We start from the raw sequence: 19,764 nt of genomic DNA on the forward strand, positions 1-19,764 counted from the left end.
CTTCTCATTGCGGTGGCTTCTCTTGTGGAGCACGGGCTCTAGGCGCACGGGCTTCAGTCCGTGTGGCACATGGGCTCAGTAGTTGTGGTTCGCGGGCTGTAGAGCGCAGGCTCAGTAGTTGTGGCGCACAGGCTTAGTTGCTCCGCAGCATGTGGGATCTTCCTGGACCAGGGCTCGAACCCGTATCCACTGCATTGGCAGGCGGATTCTTAACCACTGAGCCACCAGGGAAGCCCCTACCATCTTCTTAAAACGCTGTCGGAACAGAGCCAGTCCAAGACTCTCCAAGGCAACGGTCATCCCTAGGAAAGAATCACTCAACCTTCTCACTTCTGCAAAATCTTCATTTCCTAAGGGTGACCACACCACAGAGGGCCCTCAGCTCCAGCCTGCACCAGAGCGTATTAGGGGCTGGCAGAATGCTGATGCGCAGAATTCTAGGGGATAAGATCTGATGACTTGGTTCTCAAGTGAGGCCTCCTTGGGAGACACAGGGAAGGAAAGCAATCCCCTAGGACATCTCCCACTGAGAGGACAAAGATTACTGGTAGGAAGTTGGAGCCCTGCTAATAAAGATACCCATCAAATATACCCTGAGAAAACCATAATTCAAAAAGAGTCATGTACCAAAATGTTCATTGCAGCTCTATTTACAATAGCCAGGAGATGGAAACAACCTAAGTGTCCATCATCGGATGAATGGATAAAGAAGATGTGGCACATATATACAATGGAATATTACTCAGCCATAAAAGGAAACAAAATTGAGCTATTTGTAATGAGGTGGATAGACCTAGAGTTTGTCATACAGAGTGAAGTAAGTCAGAAAGAGAAAGACAAATACTGTATGCTAACACATATATATGGAATTTAAGAAAAAAAAATGTCATGAAGAGCCTAGGGGTAAGAAAGGAATAAAGACACAGACCTACTAGAGAATGGACTTGAGGACACCGGGAGGGGGAAGTGTAAGCTGTGACAAAGCGAGAGAGAGGCATGGACATATATACACTACCAAACATAAAATAGATAGCTAGTGGGAAGCAGCCGCATAGCACAGGGAGATCAGCTCGGTGCTTTGTGACCACCTAGAGGGGTGGGATAGGGAGGGTGGGAGGGAGGGAGACGTAAGAGGGAAGAGATATGGGAACAGATGTATATGTATAACCGATTCACTCTGTTATAAAGCAGAAACTAACACACCATTGTAAAGCAATTATACTCCAATAAAGATATATAAAAAAAAAAAGGTACCCATCACAGCCTTCAGGGCAGACACCTCACAGCAGTGCTAAGTGTTCTCAGAAGGTTCGCTAAGTCAGGGAGTGAAGGTCCGCTGAGTCGGGGAGTCTGGAGTGATGAGCCCACATGGGTGGCCTTCCTTGGCCAGCTCCTTCAGGGGACTGCAGCCCTGTGTTGTTCTTAGTATGAGCTGCAGGCCACCTGCCTCAGAAGCAGGGAGGGAAGAAGGTCTGATTTCTATGTCTGTGTCTCTTCCAAAACTGAAAATCATGGGAAACTAAAGGATGTGCCTCTCAGCTATTGAGAAGGACACCCATAAGGGCAACCAGGAGCACCCCAGTCCACCATAATACACATGCCCCACACACAGGGTTGACGCAATTTCAGACTTCAGTTTTAATAGCCAAGCTGCTCGTGGGGGCCAGGCTCCCATTCTGCCCTGACTTGCCCTTCCCCTCCCTCTCTTCCGCTCCACCCGCCACCTGGGTAAGAGGAGGTTGAAGAATTGGGTCAGGCCAGCGTGGGCGTATTCCCCCAGGAGGAAAGCGAGCATCCTTACGCTGCCACCACCCTGCAGGCCTAGTTGACTTCGCTTCGCTAGAGAGGGTTGGTGGAGACAGTGAGGCTCTCGGCGGGGCCAGGTTCGGGAGAGGCGGGGGGCCAGGTTGCCCCCGCGGCGGCTGCTGGACGCCTCGGAGCCGGTGCCCTCCAACAGCTTGGCAACGAAGTCCATGCCAGCCGAGAGCAGCAGGCCGCCGGCAGCGCATGCGTACAGCACAGGGTTCACGCTGCTGCTCAGGAAGGCCAGCGTTATGAGCGCTTGCGGGCCAGGTGCAGCCGCTGACTCTCGGGCCGGGACCCCACTGTCTTGCCCGCCAGCACGCGGACCACCTCGGCCAGGTTCACCACATGGTAGGGCAGCCAGAAGGCAGCGGAGGCCAGGATGATAAAGGCTAGCAGGCGGCCGGTGCAGCGGCTGCGGCGGAAGCGCCGGACCCGCAGCCGGCGCCAGATGTCGGAGTAGCTGGCCACCACGGCCCGGAAGGGCAGCAGGAAGCCGGTGACAACCTCGAAGAACAGACGGAAAGCCCTATGTGCTTCGCTGGGGTACTTCGGGAAGCAGACCAGGCTCCTATTGTCTGGTCCCAACGTCACCTTGCGGTACAAGATGACGGGTGTGGCCAGCAGGACAGACACCACCCAGACGCCTGCTAGTGCCCGCCAGGCAACTGTCTTGGTGCGAGTTTCTGGGACACAGAGGGGAGGGCCACCGCCAGCGAGCGGTCCAAGCTCATGACCGTGATAAGCAGGACGCTGGCATACATGCTGACTCCGCAGACATAGTGGAACAGGCGGCAGCCAGCCAGTCCAAAAGTCCAGGTGCCTTGGGCCGTGTAGTAGAGGAAAAAGGGGGCAGTGAGCAATATGGTCAAGTCGGCCAGGGCCAAGTGTAGCACCAGCAGGGCAGTGACAGAGCCCTTCCGCATCTCTACCAGGATGCTCCACACCACAAAGCTGTTGCCGGGCGGCCCCACAGCCAGTGCCACTGACAGTACGATGATAACAGCAGAGAGATGAACATGCCACCTGGGGAGGAGGGTGCTTCAGGAGATGCAGTGTTCATGGCCATTGCAAGGACCTGGAGAGCGAGGGCGGACACGCACATGAGGGAAGGGACAAGGGTTTCCTGACACCCTGGACACACCTAGCCTGTGTATTCTACTCTGTCTCCAAGATCACCAGCATCAGATGCACCTCTGCAGTATACTGCCCTCATCACTGCCAACTGACCTGTCTTAAGGGGATCTGGTTGAGTAGAAAGACTAATTTCCTAACTGAGCCACAGGGCCCCTTCCTGCCCACAGACCCAATTGCAAAATATATGGCAACAGCAGAAGCAGTATTTCCAGACCCTTCAGCCTCCTTCCCTCAGGAGACCCTGAAACCCAGAACCAAAGTGGGGACTTTCCTTACCAATGCCGCACCCCTCAAAAGGCTAGCTCCTTTTCCCCCCGCCAGGCCCTCAGCCCTTCAGTCCCACTGACCTCTTCCAACCACCTACCCACTCGCCCCAGAGATTCCCGGGGCCCACCAAGAATAACAGGGATGGGGAGGATTTCGTGGATAGGAGACAAGACTAAGTCCTTCCAAGTCATTTTACCACTGGTCAGGCTTTCTCTGGAAATTCCTTTGGACCTTCTCTTATGGCTTCACCCCCCCCCCACCTCCCCCCGCCTCCCCTACTCCCAGGAAACTTACTTAAGGCTTTGCCGAGCCCTGGTTGGAAGCTGGTGTCAATCCCAGGGTGAGAACAGAGTGGTGTAGCCTATCCCCAGATCTGTCCCAGTGCCAGGGGCCTGGCCTGGGGTCCAGGTTCTATCAGCTAAGTCAGCCAGAGAGAAAGTACCACAGAGTAGGGGAGGGAGAAGACACATCTTCCTGAGGGTGGGGTAAGAACTCCTACCGCCTCCCTTCACTAGATGAGGTGGAATATTCTTCATGTTCCAGAAGAGCCCAGCTGGGAGGAGGACTCCTCAGAGGTGGGGCCAGAAGAGAAGAGCCCCGGAAGGGGCAGTGAGAGAGGAAAGAGGGATGAGGGGGTGAGTAGGCTGGGGTGTGGCCTCAGATGCAGGTCTAGACTGAAGAATTGAACAGAGTAATAAATTGCATCATACAGGAGAAGGAGGGAAGGAAGCCAGAGAGGGAAAATGGACTCAGACTGAGAGGTCAGAATGTTGGGTATCTTTATATTTTCTGTGAGCGATGTCAATTTTTAGATTAAGAGGAAGTGTAGGTTGATGCTGTGGCTAGGTCCTGGGTTTGGGTCAGGTGACGTCAAAGAGGGCAGCATTCTGTGTTTGGCTTGAATTCAAGCCATGACCGGGATTTGGGGGAGAGGACCCTCTTCCAGCACCCCTATCCCTCTCCTCACTTAAAAGAACGAGTTCCATTCTAGGTCAATCTCCATTCTCTTTGGTAGAAGTCAAAGTCCAAATGGTCTCTCTAGTATCACACAGAATGACAATTTCTTCCCCTTCCCGAACCACTTGCCTTGTGTTTGCCCATGTGGCTACCCTGCCACATGAATTTGGACCCAGGATCTGGGCATTGGACAAGGAAGTCAGCACCACCTCTTCCCTACCTTCCCACAGCTGACTGTTTTGTCCCACCTTAGACACACCGAGAGAGCAGAGGTGAGCACAGGGGAGCAGACATGAGGGAGTGAGGGCAGTGATGCCTTATGCCTGCCCTGCCAAGAGGGGAAACCAGGAGGGTGGAAAGGGAAACAGCCCCAGAAGGGTCATTCTTCTGGCTCCCTGGAAGGAGGACAGTCTCCTCTTCTTGAACTCTCCTGTGAAGCTAAGAACCAAAAAGTCTTATCTTCCATCTGACCATGAGCCTTCCTGCTTCCCTCCCAACTCTGCCTCTTCTCAGGAAAGATGCACAGTGTAATGGTGGTCATTGAGGTCCCTTATCCCCTGTAGTGCCCCTACCTTTCCTGCTTTGAGAAAAGCCAGAGCAGAGTTGACCCAGCAGTTATCAGGCAGAGGATATGGCGAAAAGAAACGGGCTGAAACTGCAGCAAGAACTGAAGACAGAGTTGAGGAAGGGCTTTCTGACCACAGAGGGTGTGTGAGAAGGGGAGTGTGTAACAGAAGCTGGGGAGCCTCTGCCCTGGTGCGCGAGGACAGGAAGAAGCCCATGAAGTTGTTGTTTGGGGATAGAAGCTTCCGGCTCAGAGCTCCAGGGTCAACCAGAGGTCCCTTCTGACAGGAACTCTGTTGTCTTTGCCTCCTCTCCCAAACTGCTCCCCACCTCCATTTCTCTCAATGGCCTGTCTTCCTCTGCCCTAGACTAGACACTCTAGGCATACTCTCTGTCCCCCAGGTCCGGAGCTTCATCCCAACCCATTTTGGTGGCCCTGATGTGACCCTGAGAACTGGATTTCCTTTGCTCTCTCTCTTGGCCTCTGCCTGGGTGGTGTGAACAGTCACAAAGCAGAACCGGGTTGATGGTCAGGGTGACCTCTCAGGTAAACAACCATCTAAGTTTGCCAGAGACTGAGGGGGCTGGGACAAGAGACTCAGTGCTAAAACTGAGAAAGTCCTGGGCAAATGGGGATGGGTTGGTCACCATGGTGAGCACATGTGTGTGCACAGGGACATCCCCTAAAAAGGACCCCATCCTACATCCCCAAACTCAAAAGTGTCAGGATCCAGAACAATTTTGAGACCTAGAGATAGACAGATTCCAAAAGATAGGGGCTGAGAAGTACTGGGGGAGATGAGGAACAGCTAGCAGTCTTGGAGGGAGTCAAGACTAGGCAGAGAGGAAAAAGAGAGAAAGGAGAGGTGGCACCTCCCTGAAAAATTCCTCCTGTCTTCCAGATATCCACACCACTCCCCATACCCCTCATCCCCAGCCCCCAGAGGGTCCCTGGGTGAGTGAATGCCTGTTCCTGGGCTCCTTTTTGAGTCAGGTGACCTTTGCAGGGAGAGTTAGATTCAAAGAAGGTAAGTCTCAGACTCCCACGGCCCCTCCCCCACTGTACCAACCACAAGACAGACAAGAAAACTTTCCTTTCAAACCCCACAGATTGACTTTCCCCTTCCACAGCCAGTTTCCTCTCCACTCAGCTCTAACAGACCCCAAAGAATGGACCCCATCACCACCCCTCATCCAAGCACTCATACCTTTCCTTCCTCTTTCTCTCTTTATTTCCAGAGTGGTTCTATGGGTTGGCTTGGGGGAACCAGGCCACCTGGGCTGGGGAGGACAGGTCATGATGCCACCGAAGGCTGGCATTGCCCAGCCTTGGCCCGACCCAGCAGGGAACTAGGTGACTTCGGTATCACTCAGGTATGATGAACCACTGGAGGGAGAATGCTTAAGCCATCGTGTAACTGTTGCCAAAATCTTGGCTCCCTGTCCACCAATGCCGAATAGACATACGGAGACAAAGTCTGGAGGAAATAGAAAAGAGTGGCTTTATTCCTTTGGCCAGGCAAGAGGGAAACACAGCAGGCTAGCACCTCAAGAACTGTGCCCCCCTTCTCCTGGGGGATTACAGAGGGTCTTATAGGGGGAACTTGCAGTCCAGGGTAAGTGATAAGGATCAAAGTGGTGAAGGTTTTGCATTCTTCTTCTTCTTGCAATATTTTAAAACAGCCACAGCTAGCAAAAGGCAGCCGGGTCTGGTGTCCCTGAAGTTATCAGCCCGTGACCTTCTTTTAATGCTGCGAGAGAGTGTAGGGGGAGAAGAATGCCAGGTGCAGAGTATAATTCCTATGGAATCGGAGAGTAATTAGCTTTGTTTAGCTTTGTGAAGGACAAGTCTAGCAGTAACAGCTAAAGAGTAACCAAGATTGCTTAACTCTTTCAGGCCTGTTTATGCTGTTTCCCAAGCCTGTTCATTGTTTGCTTATTTTCCTTGCTTATCAGAAAAGTCTCATTTCTATTTTTGCTGCAACATAATGACCACCCAGTGTATTTCACAATAGCTATTGGCAACAAGTAAGCAGCTCTGGCACCTGGGCACATGCCAACCTGCAAGTACATGATACTCCTTAACACTGACCATCACCACTCATAGTCCCTCAGTTTGAGGAAACTGAGCCTGCCCCAGATGTATGATAATTCTGCCCAGACAGATCCAAACTATGGTCAGAGAAGGATCCCCAAACCGCCCAGAGTGGTTCCCTGAGTTCTGGGAGGCGATGGAAGGGGATAGGGGAGAGCAGGCCCGGTTGTAGGGTTTGACGTCAAGGGTCTAATCCCTGACTGTCCTCCGCCCCGCCCCCAGGGTCTCCATTGCCACGGCCCTGCCCAAGCACTTTGTGCTGAGGGGTAGCTCGGAGCTCCATGGTCCCCACACTAGAGTGGCCGCCCCATCGGGCCTCTCCGGAGCCCTCAAAGAGCCGCGTGAGGAAGCGGGGACCCGCCCGGGGCAGTAGATCCCCGGCGGTGAAGAGGTAGAGCAGCGGGTTGACGCTGGAGCTGAAGAAGGCCAGAGCCGTGGTGCCGGCTCGCGCCGCCTGGCCCGCCCCGCCCAGCCTCGCCAAGGCTCCTTCGGGCGGAGCCAGCGCGGCGAGCGCCTGCAGCACGTTGACAGTGTGGTAGGGGGCCCAGAGCAAGCCGAAGGCCAGCACGATGGCGCCCACCAGCCGGCCCACCCGCGCCCCGTGCCGCCTGGCGCCCCAGCGGGTGCCCCGCAGCCGCGCCAGCGTCACGCCGTAGCAGCCGAGCACCAGCCCGAAGGGCAGCACGAAGGCGGTCAGGGTCTCCAGGCTCAGGTGGGCGGCGGCGTAGGCGGGCGACGGGTGGCACAGCTGGCACACGCGGTCCGCCCGGAGGTGGCGGTAGACGGCGGCCGGGCTGGCGAGCACCAGGGCGGCCAGCCAGACGGCCAGCAGCAGGCGGCGGGCCAGGGCCGGGCTGCGCAGCCGGGGCGCCAGGAAGGGGCGGGTGACGGCGAGGCAGCGCTGCAGGCTGAGCAGGCTGGTGAGCAGCACGCTGGCGTACATGCTGAGCGCGCACACGTAGTACACGGCCTTGCAGCCCGCCTGGCCCAGCGGCCAGGCCTGCCGGGTCAGGAAGGTCACGAAGAGCGGCGTGAGCAGCAGCACCGAGCCGTCGGCTAGCGCCAGGTGCAGCACGAGCGTGGCCGCCAGCGGTCGCCCCCCTGAGGGCCGCCAGCCCGCCAAGCTCCACACCACGAAGCCGTTGCCAGGCAGCCCCAGCAGCGCCGCCAGCAGCAGGAAGGCCGTGCCTGTGACCCGCGAGGTCTTCGAGCTCAGCAGCGTCTCGTTCCCCGGGGGACTGTAGCAGCCCGACATCCCTAGGCGCCTACGGGAGGCTGGAAAGAGCCATGGAGCGCTTTCAGGTGGGGCAAAAGTCCACGTTACTCCTGGTGCTAGTGAGAAGGGACTGTGCCTCCCTCACTCCTCTGCAGCCTGCCTCTCTTCTGTCTGGGAGCTTCTGTCTCTTCCTCCAGGACCCCAGCCCCAGCTCAAACACTGCTTCCTGGAACCCAAACCCCCTGCTCTGGGTCAGCCGACCTCCCCAGTCCTGACTCCCAGGCTGTCACTGCCTCCACCTTCCACCCTCCTAACCTGGCCTCTCCTTCTTCGTCCAGCCCCGTTGCCTATACCTCAGGGCAAAAGTGAGTGGAAGGGAGTATGGTCTCATGGGCAGATCTACTTACCCAGCTGGGAGCGAGCAGGGTTGGGGGCCCTCCAGGGGCTTGGGGAAGCCCAAAGGCAAAGGGGCAGTGGGCCAGGTGCCTAATCCTGTCCTGTGCCTGTCAGGTTGGCAGAGGGTGAGGCGCAAACAAGGAGGGACAAGGTGGGGCTCCTCTCGGGCCTTTCCTGGGGCCCCTCCCTCACCCTGCTGCTTCCCATCACTGACACGTCCAGGCGTGTGAGAGCCCGCCTCCCCAGGAAACAGCATAAGCTGAAGGGGTGCAGATAAGTTTCCCTGGTCGTGTGGTTGAGTAGGGACACTGCCGGATCCTGCCCCTGGGTCCTGCTTCTGCGCTCATCCCTCCCCACCCCCTGCCCCCCACCCTCTGGTCCCAATCCTCCCACCCTGCAGCTCTTATGCTGTCTGGCCGCTCTTGCCTGCACTCAGCAGAGAAGGCGACCCAACTCCTCATTCCCCCAGCTGCTCTACCTTTGCCTGTTTTCAGACTCCTGACCCTGCTGAGCCCCCTTTTTCCTCAGCTTCCTACCTACCCCTCTCACCTCTTGCCTTGGACCCTGCCCCAGTCATTCCGCCCTCACAGCTCTCAGTGGGCTGTCAATGACACCTTTCAGTGTAAAGCATGGGCTAAGTTCCAGGCGGAATGGGAGATGCATGGAGGTGTGAGGGGCTTATAGCCTGGTTGAGGAGTCCTAACTCACAACCATGAAGAGGCCACCCTGCCAGGCTGCACCAGGATACAACGCAAGGAAAAAGGAAAGGGCGCAGTGTAGAGACTTATTTCTGTAGGTCGTGAGGTTGGGCAAAGCTTGGAAAGGAAGAAATTTGGTAGATTGATGAAATTTAGGGAAAGGGAAAAAGGCTTCTGCCCAGTCAACAGCCAGAAGGGGGTTCCTTGGGAGCCAGGACACCAGTCTTGTCTCAGTTTGGGTTCCCTCCAGAGCAGAGCCTGAGTCGAGGGCATGGGTAATCTTGTATTTGGGGGGTCAGGTCGGGAAGCAGGAGTGAGGGAGCAGGGGAAGAGAGGGAAGAGGAAAGCCAGTAAGAGTGTGTTATTGAGTTCCAATATTCAGTGGGCATCAGGAACCTCTGAGTGCACAAAATAACTTCCAGAAAGACAGAAGATGGGCGTTTATGGCCAGCTCACATTCCCCATTGTTTGAGGGTTGTCCTAGAGGCATTAATGCCCTTATACACACTTGCAGCCTATACTTGTCAGGGGGCTGAGTGGGCTGTTACAGCTTCAGGTAAGACTCCTGGGCAGGAAATCAGAGAGACTTATGCCCATGTGAGGGATTCACTGAGAGTGAGAGTCTGAGCTTCCTCACAACTGTTCATCACAACTGCAGCTGAAATCAGAGATGGGACGCGGGGCACCGAATGCTAAAGTCCTGATGCCATCAAAGGACCCATCCCCTCTTCCTCCATCCACATCTCCTTCATGCCTATAAAGTGGCCAATGGAGAAAGGTGAGAGAATGACTAATCCAGTGCAGCTGAAGCAGGCGGTTCTTCTGAAGAGAAGTGTTGAGCCAGCCCCTCCCCTAGCCCACAGAGGGAAGAGCATGAAAGCAGGAAGGCCAGGGTCCCAGACAGGATCCTGGTGATTCTGGATCCATGGATCAGGACCCATCGTCCCCTCGCACCCCACCCAGGCACACTGCCTGGAGGAGTCCTATTTTCTCCAAGCCCTGCCCATCCTCAGCATGGCCTCCCTGTTCCTAAAGCTGCAGTTCATGGCTTTTTCAGTAGATGGCAGCACATACAGAGCAAATCACATAACCAGCTTCACACAGATTGGGAGCCAGAAGAAATTGGCCCTAGAAATTACTTCGATATAAAGAAACACACCGGAGATCACATTCCATCCAATTACATAGTTCCCATTTACCCTCACATCACACGCTGCCACCAGAGACACACACACAATCTTCCATGGCTTTTGCTGGACATATCTGGGCCTCCATCCTTCCTCCACGACCCCACTTGGCCCTTCCCCTCCTCCTTCCCCTTGGACTTTGCCCTTCTCACTGGCCAGGCAGGGGGTCCAGAGTCCAGGCTTGACTCATACGCCACCTCACCGGGGCTGAGATCCCAGCTCCGTAACAGAAAACACCACCACTTCAGCTCCAACCCCGCCGAGAACCACCGAGCCCAGAACTCCCGGGAGAGGCAACTCTCCTGCTCCTTCCCTCCACCATGGAGTACCTCTCTGCCCTGGACCCCAGCGGCCTGCTCCGGTGATTTCTAAACCCCCTCTCCAGTCTCCAGCTCTGGGGATATAGGCAGGATGACAAAGCTGCTTTTAGACCCTAAAAAACTTTCGAATTTTTACCCCTTCCCCTCCCTGCCCCTTTTCACAGTGGGCTTGTCCAGCTCCTGAACCGCCACCCGCCCCAGTCCGTGGTCTTTCCCTCTCTCCCTGAGCTACTTTAATCTGCACACCTAGATCCCTCCCTCCCAACTTCCCTAGCGCTCCAGCTACCCCACGCCCATCACCCCTGCTGCACTCACCAAACCCCTCACTCCTTCTTGACCTTTCTTCCCACCTACCAGGTCAGTAACCAGTATGAGCTCCGAATTGGGCCGTAGGGTCTGGACCTCGGCTCCACCACCCCGGCGACCTTTCCGCGTCTGTGATCACAAGCGGGCCACCCGGAAAGGCCTTACAGCTGCCACCCGCCGGGAACTGCTAGACAAGGTGAGTGGGCCACGTCCCTGGGTTCCAAGAGCAGGGGCAGCCAAGGGGCTAGGGAAGAGTGTGAGCTTGGAATAATGAGCAGGAAGGGCTGCGGCTACATGGCTGCCGCTCCCTCTGAGGGCTAAGAGCAGGGGGGTGAGCCCAGTAGCTTCTGCTGCATTTGAGTCAATTCACTTTTTTTTCCCCCAAGGAGTGGGCTTTTCTTTGGGGGCGGGAAAGTAGTAGACAGGGTTGGGATAGATTTCAGAAATCAGTATGGAACTGCAATTTGTATGACAGATCAAATTCAAACCCTGATTCTGCCGCTTCCTAGTGTCAAAACTTGGGAAGTTAGCCTATCAAAACCTCAGTTTCTTCATCTGTAAAAAGGGAACAATAATACAACTACCTCCTAGGGCTGCTGAAAGGAGTAAAACAGAATAATCTATGTAAAGTGCTACATAGATACTTGACACTAGTGAAGACTCAAAAAGGTTAAAAGTCATTATTACTGAAAATAGTTCTGTGAGGGTCGGGGAGAGTGAGGTGGGACACTGGAGATAAGACCCCATCGTGACAGGCCCCATCAGCATAATGCCTCTATCCATTCAAGAGAAACTGGCTAGGGGCTTCCCTGGTGGCGCAGTGGTTGAGAGTCCGCCTGCCGATGCAGGGGACACGGGTTCGTGCCCCGGTCCGGGAAGATCCCACGTGCCGCGGAGCGGCTGGGCCCGTAAGCCATGGCCGCTGAGCCTGCGCGTGCGGAGCCTGTGCTCCGCAACGGGAGAGGCCACAACAGTGAGAGGCCCGCGTACCGCAAAAAAAAAAAAAAAAAAAAAGAGAGAAATTGGCTAGCTTTTCAATTCCTAACCAGTAGGCATGGCTTGGAGGGAAGCTGAGAGAGATGACAGTGACATGGTAGGAGCAAAGCAGGAACAAATAGGAAAAGGACAGCCCCTAGTGAGGGTCCCCCAGCAACTAAAGAATACCGTGAGCTAGAGCCATTAGAAGGGATGGCAAAGCACCAGGAAGGGGAGTTGGGATATCAGTCAGCATCTAGGGTCAACCGTTGGGTGCTGGGCAGCTGGACAGGGAAGGGGCATGGAATAAGCTCTGCCCCTTCCCTCCTACTTCTTGCCACTGGGCAGGCACTGGACACTCTGATGCTGAGTGGAGTGCTAACACTTGTGCTGGAGGAGGATGGGACCACAGTGGAGAGCGAGGACTTCTTCCAGCTGTTGGAGGATGACACATGCCTGATGGTGCTGGAGTTGGGACAGAGCTGGAGCCCCAGCAGGGTGAGAGGCCCACACTGGGGCTGCTTAGGCCACTGACCCTTTCTGTCTCTCCCAAGCCTCTTCTGCTGCCTGACCCTGATCTTGGGGGCAGAGGTGACGGGAGAGGTGAGGAGTTGTCAAGGACTCCTTATAGTGGACCAACAGTCCAGGCAAGGGTGGGTCTGTCCCAGTGCTGACGGGGATTAGTGGTGGGTGTCAGTATGTGAGGGTCCATTGCTCCGATGGGGGGGCCCTACAGAGTGGGGTGCTGTCGTATGGCCTGGGCCGAGAGAAGCCCAAGCACAGCAAGGACATCGCCCGCATCACCTTTGACGTGTACAAGCAAAACCCTCGAGACCTCTTTGGCAGCCTGAACGTCAAAGCCACGTTCTACGGGCTCTACTCCATGAGCTGTGACATTCAAGGACTCGGCCCAAAGAAAATACTCAGGTCAGAGACCAACACGTCACACTTCCCCACCCATACAGCTGCACTCCCTTACCCTGCTAGCTCTCCCCTGTGGAAAACGCCCAGACCCCAGCCTGTGGCTTCCTCCCAGGCTCCCCCACCCCGTGACTTCCTCTTGTCTCTGCACTTCAGGGAGCTCCTCCGATGGGCCTCCGCACTGCTGCAAGGCCTGGGCCACATGCTGCTGGGAATTTCCTCCACCCTTCGTCATGCAGTGGAAGGGACTGAGCGGTGGCAGCGGCAGGGTCGCCTCCAACCCTACTGAGAAGGGGCTCTTGAGCTTCTGCCCCTAGACTCATTCCAAGAGACTGTGAGAGCATCAAGTTTGGGGCCTACACACAATGCAGACTCACTAGCTCGCCTGTTTTCTCCAGTCTTCTGATCCCATAGTGACAGGCCCATCAGCCTAACGCCTTCCACCCCAGCCTATACCCACTGCTGAAGAATACTATCCATTCCTAGCCATCTTTCCAGCCTCCCACTTACCCTGAAAGGCCACAGCCTGTCCACAGGCATCTGGATCCCACCCTGATTGCTGCTACATCTAGAGGTCCTTACCACTCCCCTCCTGTCCCTAAGCTCCCCAGTGCCCTGAAGAGAGCCCTCTCTAACTTTACCTTGGGATCTCTATTTCTTTGTACCCTTCCCCCCAAAAATAACAAAGGTGTTTCCAATAAAAATATAAAAATGTTTATCAATAAGACTTTTGACTCCAATTTAAACTAGGAACAGGACAGGATAGATACTCCGTTTCCCCCTGCCCCACGAACACCCAGTCCCAGATCCAAAGGCCTTAGTCTTCAAGTATTGAGTTCAAGGCCCGCCTCCGCTTGGCCACCGCCCCCTGCTGCTGTTCCCAAGCCTCTCGCCGCTTCAGGAAGGTAGTCAGGGCCACGTTCCGAGCTACGTGGTGGCCAAAAGGGTCCCTTATCAGCTCCTGGTTCCGCGGCCCTGCAAAGGGAACCATTCATGTTCAGTATCACCATGCAGTCACCCACCCATCCTTGAAGAGACTCTACTTGGGGTGAAGGTCCCTCCATTTTTTGTGGAACCCTGGGTCTGCCTCAGGATAGAGTTAACACCTCACTGTCCAAAGAAGAGAAGTCAGGAGGAGGGGTGGGAGCACAGGGCTGCACAGTCTGCAGAGTGGCAGGGGAGAACAGACTGCCAAGAACCCATGGCCAAGACCACCCTTTGGAACTGAAGTCCCTGCTTAATTTAGGTCCATTCCCAGCCACCCAGCTCTTTAGAGTGAGGAAAGGGAACATTTGGAAAGGTCAAAGATCGGTGCTGGTACTCACCCAGCTCAGCAGCAATTTCCTTCCGGGCCCCCAAGGCTGCCCCACTCCAGATGGCATCAAGCACACGGCTGCCGTGGCGACTACAGGCCAGAGCCACATATTGTCCCTGCATTGAGACAAGCGAGGTAGGGCCCTCTAGGGCAGTTCACACAAGTGTGTTGGGTGGGGGTGGGCATGAGGGCTGAAGTTAAGAGGCTGAGTTGAAGCAGTCTAGGAACTACATATCCTCTCTGTGACTCTGAAGCCCAGTTCTGGGGGAAGCTCACATTCTCCAAATGGAGGATGGCAGAGGAATCAAAGCAGAAGCCAGAAATCTAACCTTTAGGGTCTTCAGCACCCGGCGGCACTGCTTGCGTGTCACAGAGGGGCTGGTCAGGACAGCATCAAGCACGTGGGAACCAGCAGGGCTTTGGGCCAGAGTCAGAAGCTGTGGTCCTGTCAAGGCGCCCAAACTTCGAAGTATAAGACCAGAACTGGAGAAGTGCAGCAGATGCTGGAGCAGTAGAGACCCAAGGACTGTCACTTCCCCCAGGTCCCTGGCGGTGGCCATTTCTACCTGGAAGGACAGAGACAGGGAATTAGGAGGCAGCCACCAAACTGCCACCTTCACTTGGATGAAGCCAGAGATCTCACCACCCTCACCTCCGTGGTGAGGGGCTTCCTAAGCCCTGGGAGGCCTGATCCCCAGTTAGTCACAGGTTTGGCCTCTCCCCTACCTCACCTGGTGCTCCGCGGGCACTGCCCCCTCCTCCTCCGCCAGTCCATAGTACACCTCATAAGTCATCAAAGTGGCAAAGAGAGGCACACAGGCCACTTGCCGGGAAGAGGGCTCTGCACAGTGGAACGCCTAGAAAGGAAGACAAAACATGAAACTGAGAACTAACCTCAACTAATTGATCCCTAACCTCGACTTCCCAGACAGGGGAAAGCATTCAGGACAGATGAGAATGCCTAACTCCACAAGAACATAAGCTGCATGCGGACAGGATCTCATCTGCCTTGCTGTATCCACAGCCTCCATATATGTAACAGGGGCCGAATAAATATTTATTCCTTAAAACTTCTCTCTCTGTCCTGGGAGACAATTTTCATTCCAGGGCCATGAGATGGTTTTGGCTTCATTTCCCCCTGTATCTGTGAACTCCCTGGGCACTAGACCTCTTGGGTCCACAGATACAACGACTGAAGATTAGCTAAGTCCTAGCAGGCAGAATTTGAACTGAGGGCATAAATGGGTTGCGGGTAACCACCACTCACCTCCAACAACAGCTTCAGGACCTGGGCTTGGTGGATTCCAACTCTGTGGCAGGCCCCGACCAGGGCAATGACTACCCCTGAGTGACCCTGAGCCAGCACAGCTTCCAGGGCAGGGCTTAGCTCCTCAAACACGGGGGACAGCTGAGGGGAGACATGGGTTAACGAATCTGGCATTCTGGTAACAGTGGGCTGAGTTATTCAGAGAAATCTTCCTGCCAAAAACAACTAAAAATGCTAGATAAAACATAAAAGCATTGCCAATACCAGGACTTTGGTTTGGATGGATAAGGAAGGTCCAGAACAAAGGGGCAGTCTTAGAGGTGCGGCCTCCCATGGGGAGGGGATTATAAATGGCCATACTCTCAGGATAAGGGAGGACTAGAATTAAACCTCCCCTTCTACCCTAGATCTCAACCCATGAGATCCCAGGGAAGCATGCCTTGGCACTAAGCAGCAAAGGAAATGAGCAGCTAAGACAGCAGCTCCAGTGCTCATATGGATTTGTAGCCAAGTACCCAGAGACTGAGCAAGCCACGGAAGCTCAGGCTGAGAACTTGAATTACACCAGTCTCCTGCTGGCATTGGCACCTGAGAGAAGCCAAAGCAAATCCTTTCTGGGAAGAAGGCACCTTCACCCTAAGCTCTGGGAAGCCTCCAGGAATAACCTCTCAAGGGGAACGGCCAGCACACTGTTGAAAATACAGAAGCAGGCATACAATAAAGCAAGTCCCAATGAACAAGAACTAAAAGAAACACTCATCCAAGTTCCTGACTCACCAGCTCAGGAGTGGTGATAGCATCCAGGAAACGCTGCAAAGGGAAGTTAGCAATAGGATGTGCAGCCAGGGTCTGCAGCTGTCCTTGGAGGTGACCCTCAAAGAGGCTCTGGAGCCTTGAGGGCTCCGACACCAGCAGCACCTGCTCCAGGAGTCTGGAGCTCGTCTGGTCACGCAGAAATAGCAGTAGGGGACTGGGGACAAGGAGAGGGTGATCAGGTAGTCTTCACTTCACTTCATCCAAAATAACCACATCACTGGACTTACCATGGTGACCATTTTGAAGTGTACTGAAATGGCAAATCATCACGTCGTGTGACAAACGAATACAGTGTTGTATGTCAATTATACTTCACAAACAAACAAACTTATAGGAAAAGAGGTCAGATTTGTGTTGACCAGAGGCAGGGGCCCTCGGGGTAGGGGGAATTGGCGGAAAGCGGTCAAAGGTACAAACTCCCACTTATAAGATAAATACTAAGGATGTAATGTATAACATGATAAATATAACTAACACTATTGTATGTTTTACATGAAAGTTGTTAAGAGTTCCCATCACAAGGAATAAAAAATTTTTCCTATTTCTTTAATTTTGTATGTAAATGAGATGATGGATGTTCACTAAACTTATTGTGGTCATTGTTTTGTGAGGTAACTCAGTCAAATCATGCTGCACACCTTAAACTTACATAGTGCTATATGTCAATTATATGTCAATAAAACTGGACAAAAAAATAACACGCCTATATACATGTATTTCATATATATACCTCATATATATATATATCATATATATATTTCATATATATACATATGTACACACATACATACACAGAATGAAAACCTTTGTCTTTTAAAACAAACAAACAAAATACCCATATCATGTCATTCATTTCACACAGTCCACCACCTTGGTCAATCCTGCGGCCCTGTCCATACCTGCCATCTGCTGAGGAATTGCGGCTACTCAAGTAGCCCATCACAGCATTGCAGAGGTGGGCACAAAACTGGGGCAGCTTGCGGTGTAAGATCTGTAAGGCTACTTGAAGGCAGAAGCTGGAGATCTTGTCAGTGATAAACACTGTGGGGGAGGGCAGAAATAATAAAAGCGGCTTTCCCAAAATCCAGACAACCTATAAAACCTCAGAAATCAGGCAACAAGGTTCAAGGGACTGTGGACACAAATGGTCTACATAGGGCCTTTAAAACATCAAACCAGACAAGATTTGAAAACAAGAGGGATAAGACTGATCAAAATAAGAGCCTTGTTTGATGATAAGCACCTCCAAAAAAGAAGATCCTAGATTTCCTCTTATTTCCCTCCTTACCAGCAATGTCCTTCAGAAAGCAGGAGCTCAGGTTCTGAAGACAATTCAAGAAGGTTTCAGGGACCTTGAAATCGGTTGCCTTACATTCCCGAGATGGGGCCCTTTGTGCTTCTGAAGGAAGATCAAGAACGTATGCAGTGGTGAGATCACAAACTGCCATCCAGGAGCAAGAATAATTCCGTAGTTGAACAAGGATTCGGCTTGGAGATGCAGAACACATACAACTCAGTTGGTACAACTGAATGTCTTGTCTCATCTGGATGACTGAACTGAGACTACATTTCCGTTTAAATTTTTCTAAGAAACTTCAACCAGCTCCCCCATGGTCCATAGGAGATAGTCCAAACTCCTCAATCAGGAATTCAAGGTGTTCCAAAATCGGGCCTCACCTAAACTCACTAACTTATTTCCCAATGTTTTTCAAAATGTAGGTCCGCTGCCTATGAGTGTATTACGAAATCAATCTAGTGGGTCTCAACAAGCTTTTTTGTTTTTGGCCGCACTGCGTGGCCTGCGGGATCTTATTTCCCCAACCAGGGATCAAACCCACACCCCCTGAAGTGAAAGCACAGATTCTTAATCACTGGACCGCCAGGGAAGTCCTAAGCATTTTTTTAAATGTAACACACAAAATAAAATGAAAAAGGAGGGAACTCCCTGGCAGTCCAGTGGTTAGGGCTCCAAGCTTCCACTGCACGGGGCACAGGTTTGATGCCTGGTCGAGGAACTAAGATCCCACAGGCTGCGTGTGGCTCAGCAAAAAAAAAAAAGGCGGGGGGGGGGGGGAGAAAATATCAGAGTGGGTTGCATGTAGTAAGGGTATTGTTTCCTGACCTTCTGCTTGAATCCAGCATGTGTATATATACACATACGTATGTCGAGTCATGCTTAAAAAACTTTTCCATACTGTGAGTTCTAAAAAAAGGTTTGAAACGCAATGCTCAAGTGAATCATCTCTTCCACTTGCCCCCATTCTTCTAACAGCTGTTCCCTAAACACACCTATGCATCCTCACCTCTGGGCCTCTACGCACACTAATCTTTGGCCTGCTATCCCTGACCTAATTTCTCTGCTAATTCTTCAAGGTCATGAAGAAATCTTCTGCTTATTCTCTCCTTCTGAACTTCCTAAACTCTCCTTCCCTCTGAGTCCATATCCCTTTCTTGTAATACTTACCAGGTAACTGGGAGCCACGGTGCCTGGCCCTCTCAGACTCCAGAAGAGTCCCTCCCAAAACCTGCAGCAAAGTTCTGACCATGAAGCTGCTATGTGTGTCTCCACAGTAGAAAAGAAAATCATCACACACCTCAGCGGCTAGTCCCAGGCCCAGCTCCTCCAGGGTCTCCAAAGGACCATCCTTCCCATCCTCCTCCTCCTCCTCCTCCTCCTCCTCTGCAGGGCTCCCTAGCAATCGAGGCAGCTGCAGCAACGCAGTCTGCAATACATGGACCCCACATCGATGACAGGCCACAAAGCGCAAGTTGGGCCGCAGAGCAGCCCATACTCGACACAGCGGTTTCAGGGGACTGAACCCCAACAGTTCCTGCAGCATCTCACTACCAGCCCTGTCTGTGGCCAAGGCTAGGGCCTGAGCCTCCACTTCTTTCAAAACATTGTGCACCATCAGTTCTGGAAAAACAAGAAAAGACATATATTAAAGAGAAGGAGAGGAGGCTAAGGTTATGTTCCATCGCTTAACCAAGGGGTGGGGAGGGAGGAAGGGGATATAGGAGATGAAACTAAGTCCTCACACCCTGGGGACCCACAAAAATGTCCTTACCGGTCCTGGATATTATGCCCAACTAAGTGCCTCCCTTGATCCCACCCCGAAGTTGCTCCCTACCTCGTTCTTCTCCCGTCTCGGAGACCTCTTTCAGCGCGGATAGCGCCCGGCGGAAATACCCCAGAGCTTCTGGGCTCAGGTGAGGGTGCGCATCCGGAGCCGGCTCTGAGCGCCCATCCGGAGGCGGGCAGGGTTGTCGCTGGCGGCCTGGTGGGGGGCGACCCGAGCCCTTGGCTCCGCGCCCTCTTTTGCCGCCAGCTGGGAACCGGCGCCCCGCCTGATGGGGGGAACGCGGACCCAGCCCCATGAGTGTTTCGGAGCCTCTCCGTCCGCAAAAACCTCCTTAGCCGCAGGGAGAACCACACGCACTCGCGTGCAGGCCGGGGCCGGGCAGAGTTTAGTCACGCCCGCGCGCTCAGGGCGCAGCATTACACGTCATAGCCCCGCGACTGC

The 19,764-nt window shown here is 53.7% G+C and overlaps 4 protein-coding genes across 5 annotated transcripts; 1 reads left to right on the plus strand and 3 right to left on the minus strand.

Annotated features, from left to right (window-relative positions):
* Positions 1–1,679: 1,679 nt before the first annotated feature.
* On the minus strand, positions 1,680–3,768 carry LTB4R (leukotriene B4 receptor). Its single transcript, XM_060098197.1, is given in 6 exon segments — positions 1,680–1,900; positions 1,902–2,064; positions 2,067–2,486; positions 2,489–2,806; positions 2,809–2,881; positions 3,502–3,768. Coding segments are annotated over 5 exon segments (1,044 nt in total). The 5' UTR covers positions 2,873–2,881; positions 3,502–3,768; the 3' UTR covers positions 1,680–1,821.
* Positions 3,769–7,004: 3,236 nt separating this feature from the next.
* Positions 7,005–8,078, minus strand: LTB4R2 (leukotriene B4 receptor 2). The gene has a single exon (XM_060098198.1). The coding sequence runs from the start codon at positions 8,076–8,078 to the stop codon at positions 7,005–7,007; it is 1,074 nt and encodes a 357-aa protein (XP_059954181.1).
* A 2,547-nt stretch (positions 8,079–10,625) lies between these two features.
* CIDEB (cell death inducing DFFA like effector b) lies at positions 10,626–13,131 on the plus strand. 2 transcript variants are annotated; one of them, XM_060098199.1, is made up of 5 exons: positions 10,626–10,681; positions 10,998–11,142; positions 12,270–12,419; positions 12,658–12,848; positions 12,999–13,131. In XM_060098199.1, exons 1-5 carry the CDS (start codon positions 10,641–10,643, stop codon positions 13,129–13,131), a joined length of 660 nt encoding a protein of 219 aa, XP_059954182.1. In that variant the 5' UTR covers positions 10,626–10,640. The 2 variants fall into 2 exon arrangements, with proteins under 2 accessions (XP_059954182.1, XP_059954183.1); XM_060098200.1 differs by lacking the exon at positions 12,270–12,419 and having other exon boundaries at positions 10,641–10,681.
* Positions 13,132–13,533: 402 nt separating this feature from the next.
* NOP9 (NOP9 nucleolar protein) lies at positions 13,534–19,706 on the minus strand. The gene is made up of 10 exons (XM_060096383.1): positions 19,372–19,706; positions 18,705–19,157; positions 17,529–17,639; positions 17,140–17,281; positions 16,202–16,394; positions 15,425–15,565; positions 14,889–15,014; positions 14,487–14,723; positions 14,168–14,273; positions 13,534–13,817 (listed from the first exon to the last, which is right to left on the minus strand). The coding sequence occupies exons 1-10, from the start codon at positions 19,616–19,618 to the stop codon at positions 13,660–13,662; spliced, it is 1,914 nt and encodes a 637-aa protein (XP_059952366.1). The 5' UTR covers positions 19,619–19,706; the 3' UTR covers positions 13,534–13,659.
* Positions 19,707–19,764: the final 58 nt, after the last annotated feature.

The sequence above is a fragment of the Mesoplodon densirostris genome, chromosome 4 (genome assembly GCF_025265405.1).
Source record: "Mesoplodon densirostris isolate mMesDen1 chromosome 4, mMesDen1 primary haplotype, whole genome shotgun sequence".
Taxonomy (NCBI): domain Eukaryota; kingdom Metazoa; phylum Chordata; class Mammalia; order Artiodactyla; family Ziphiidae; genus Mesoplodon; species Mesoplodon densirostris.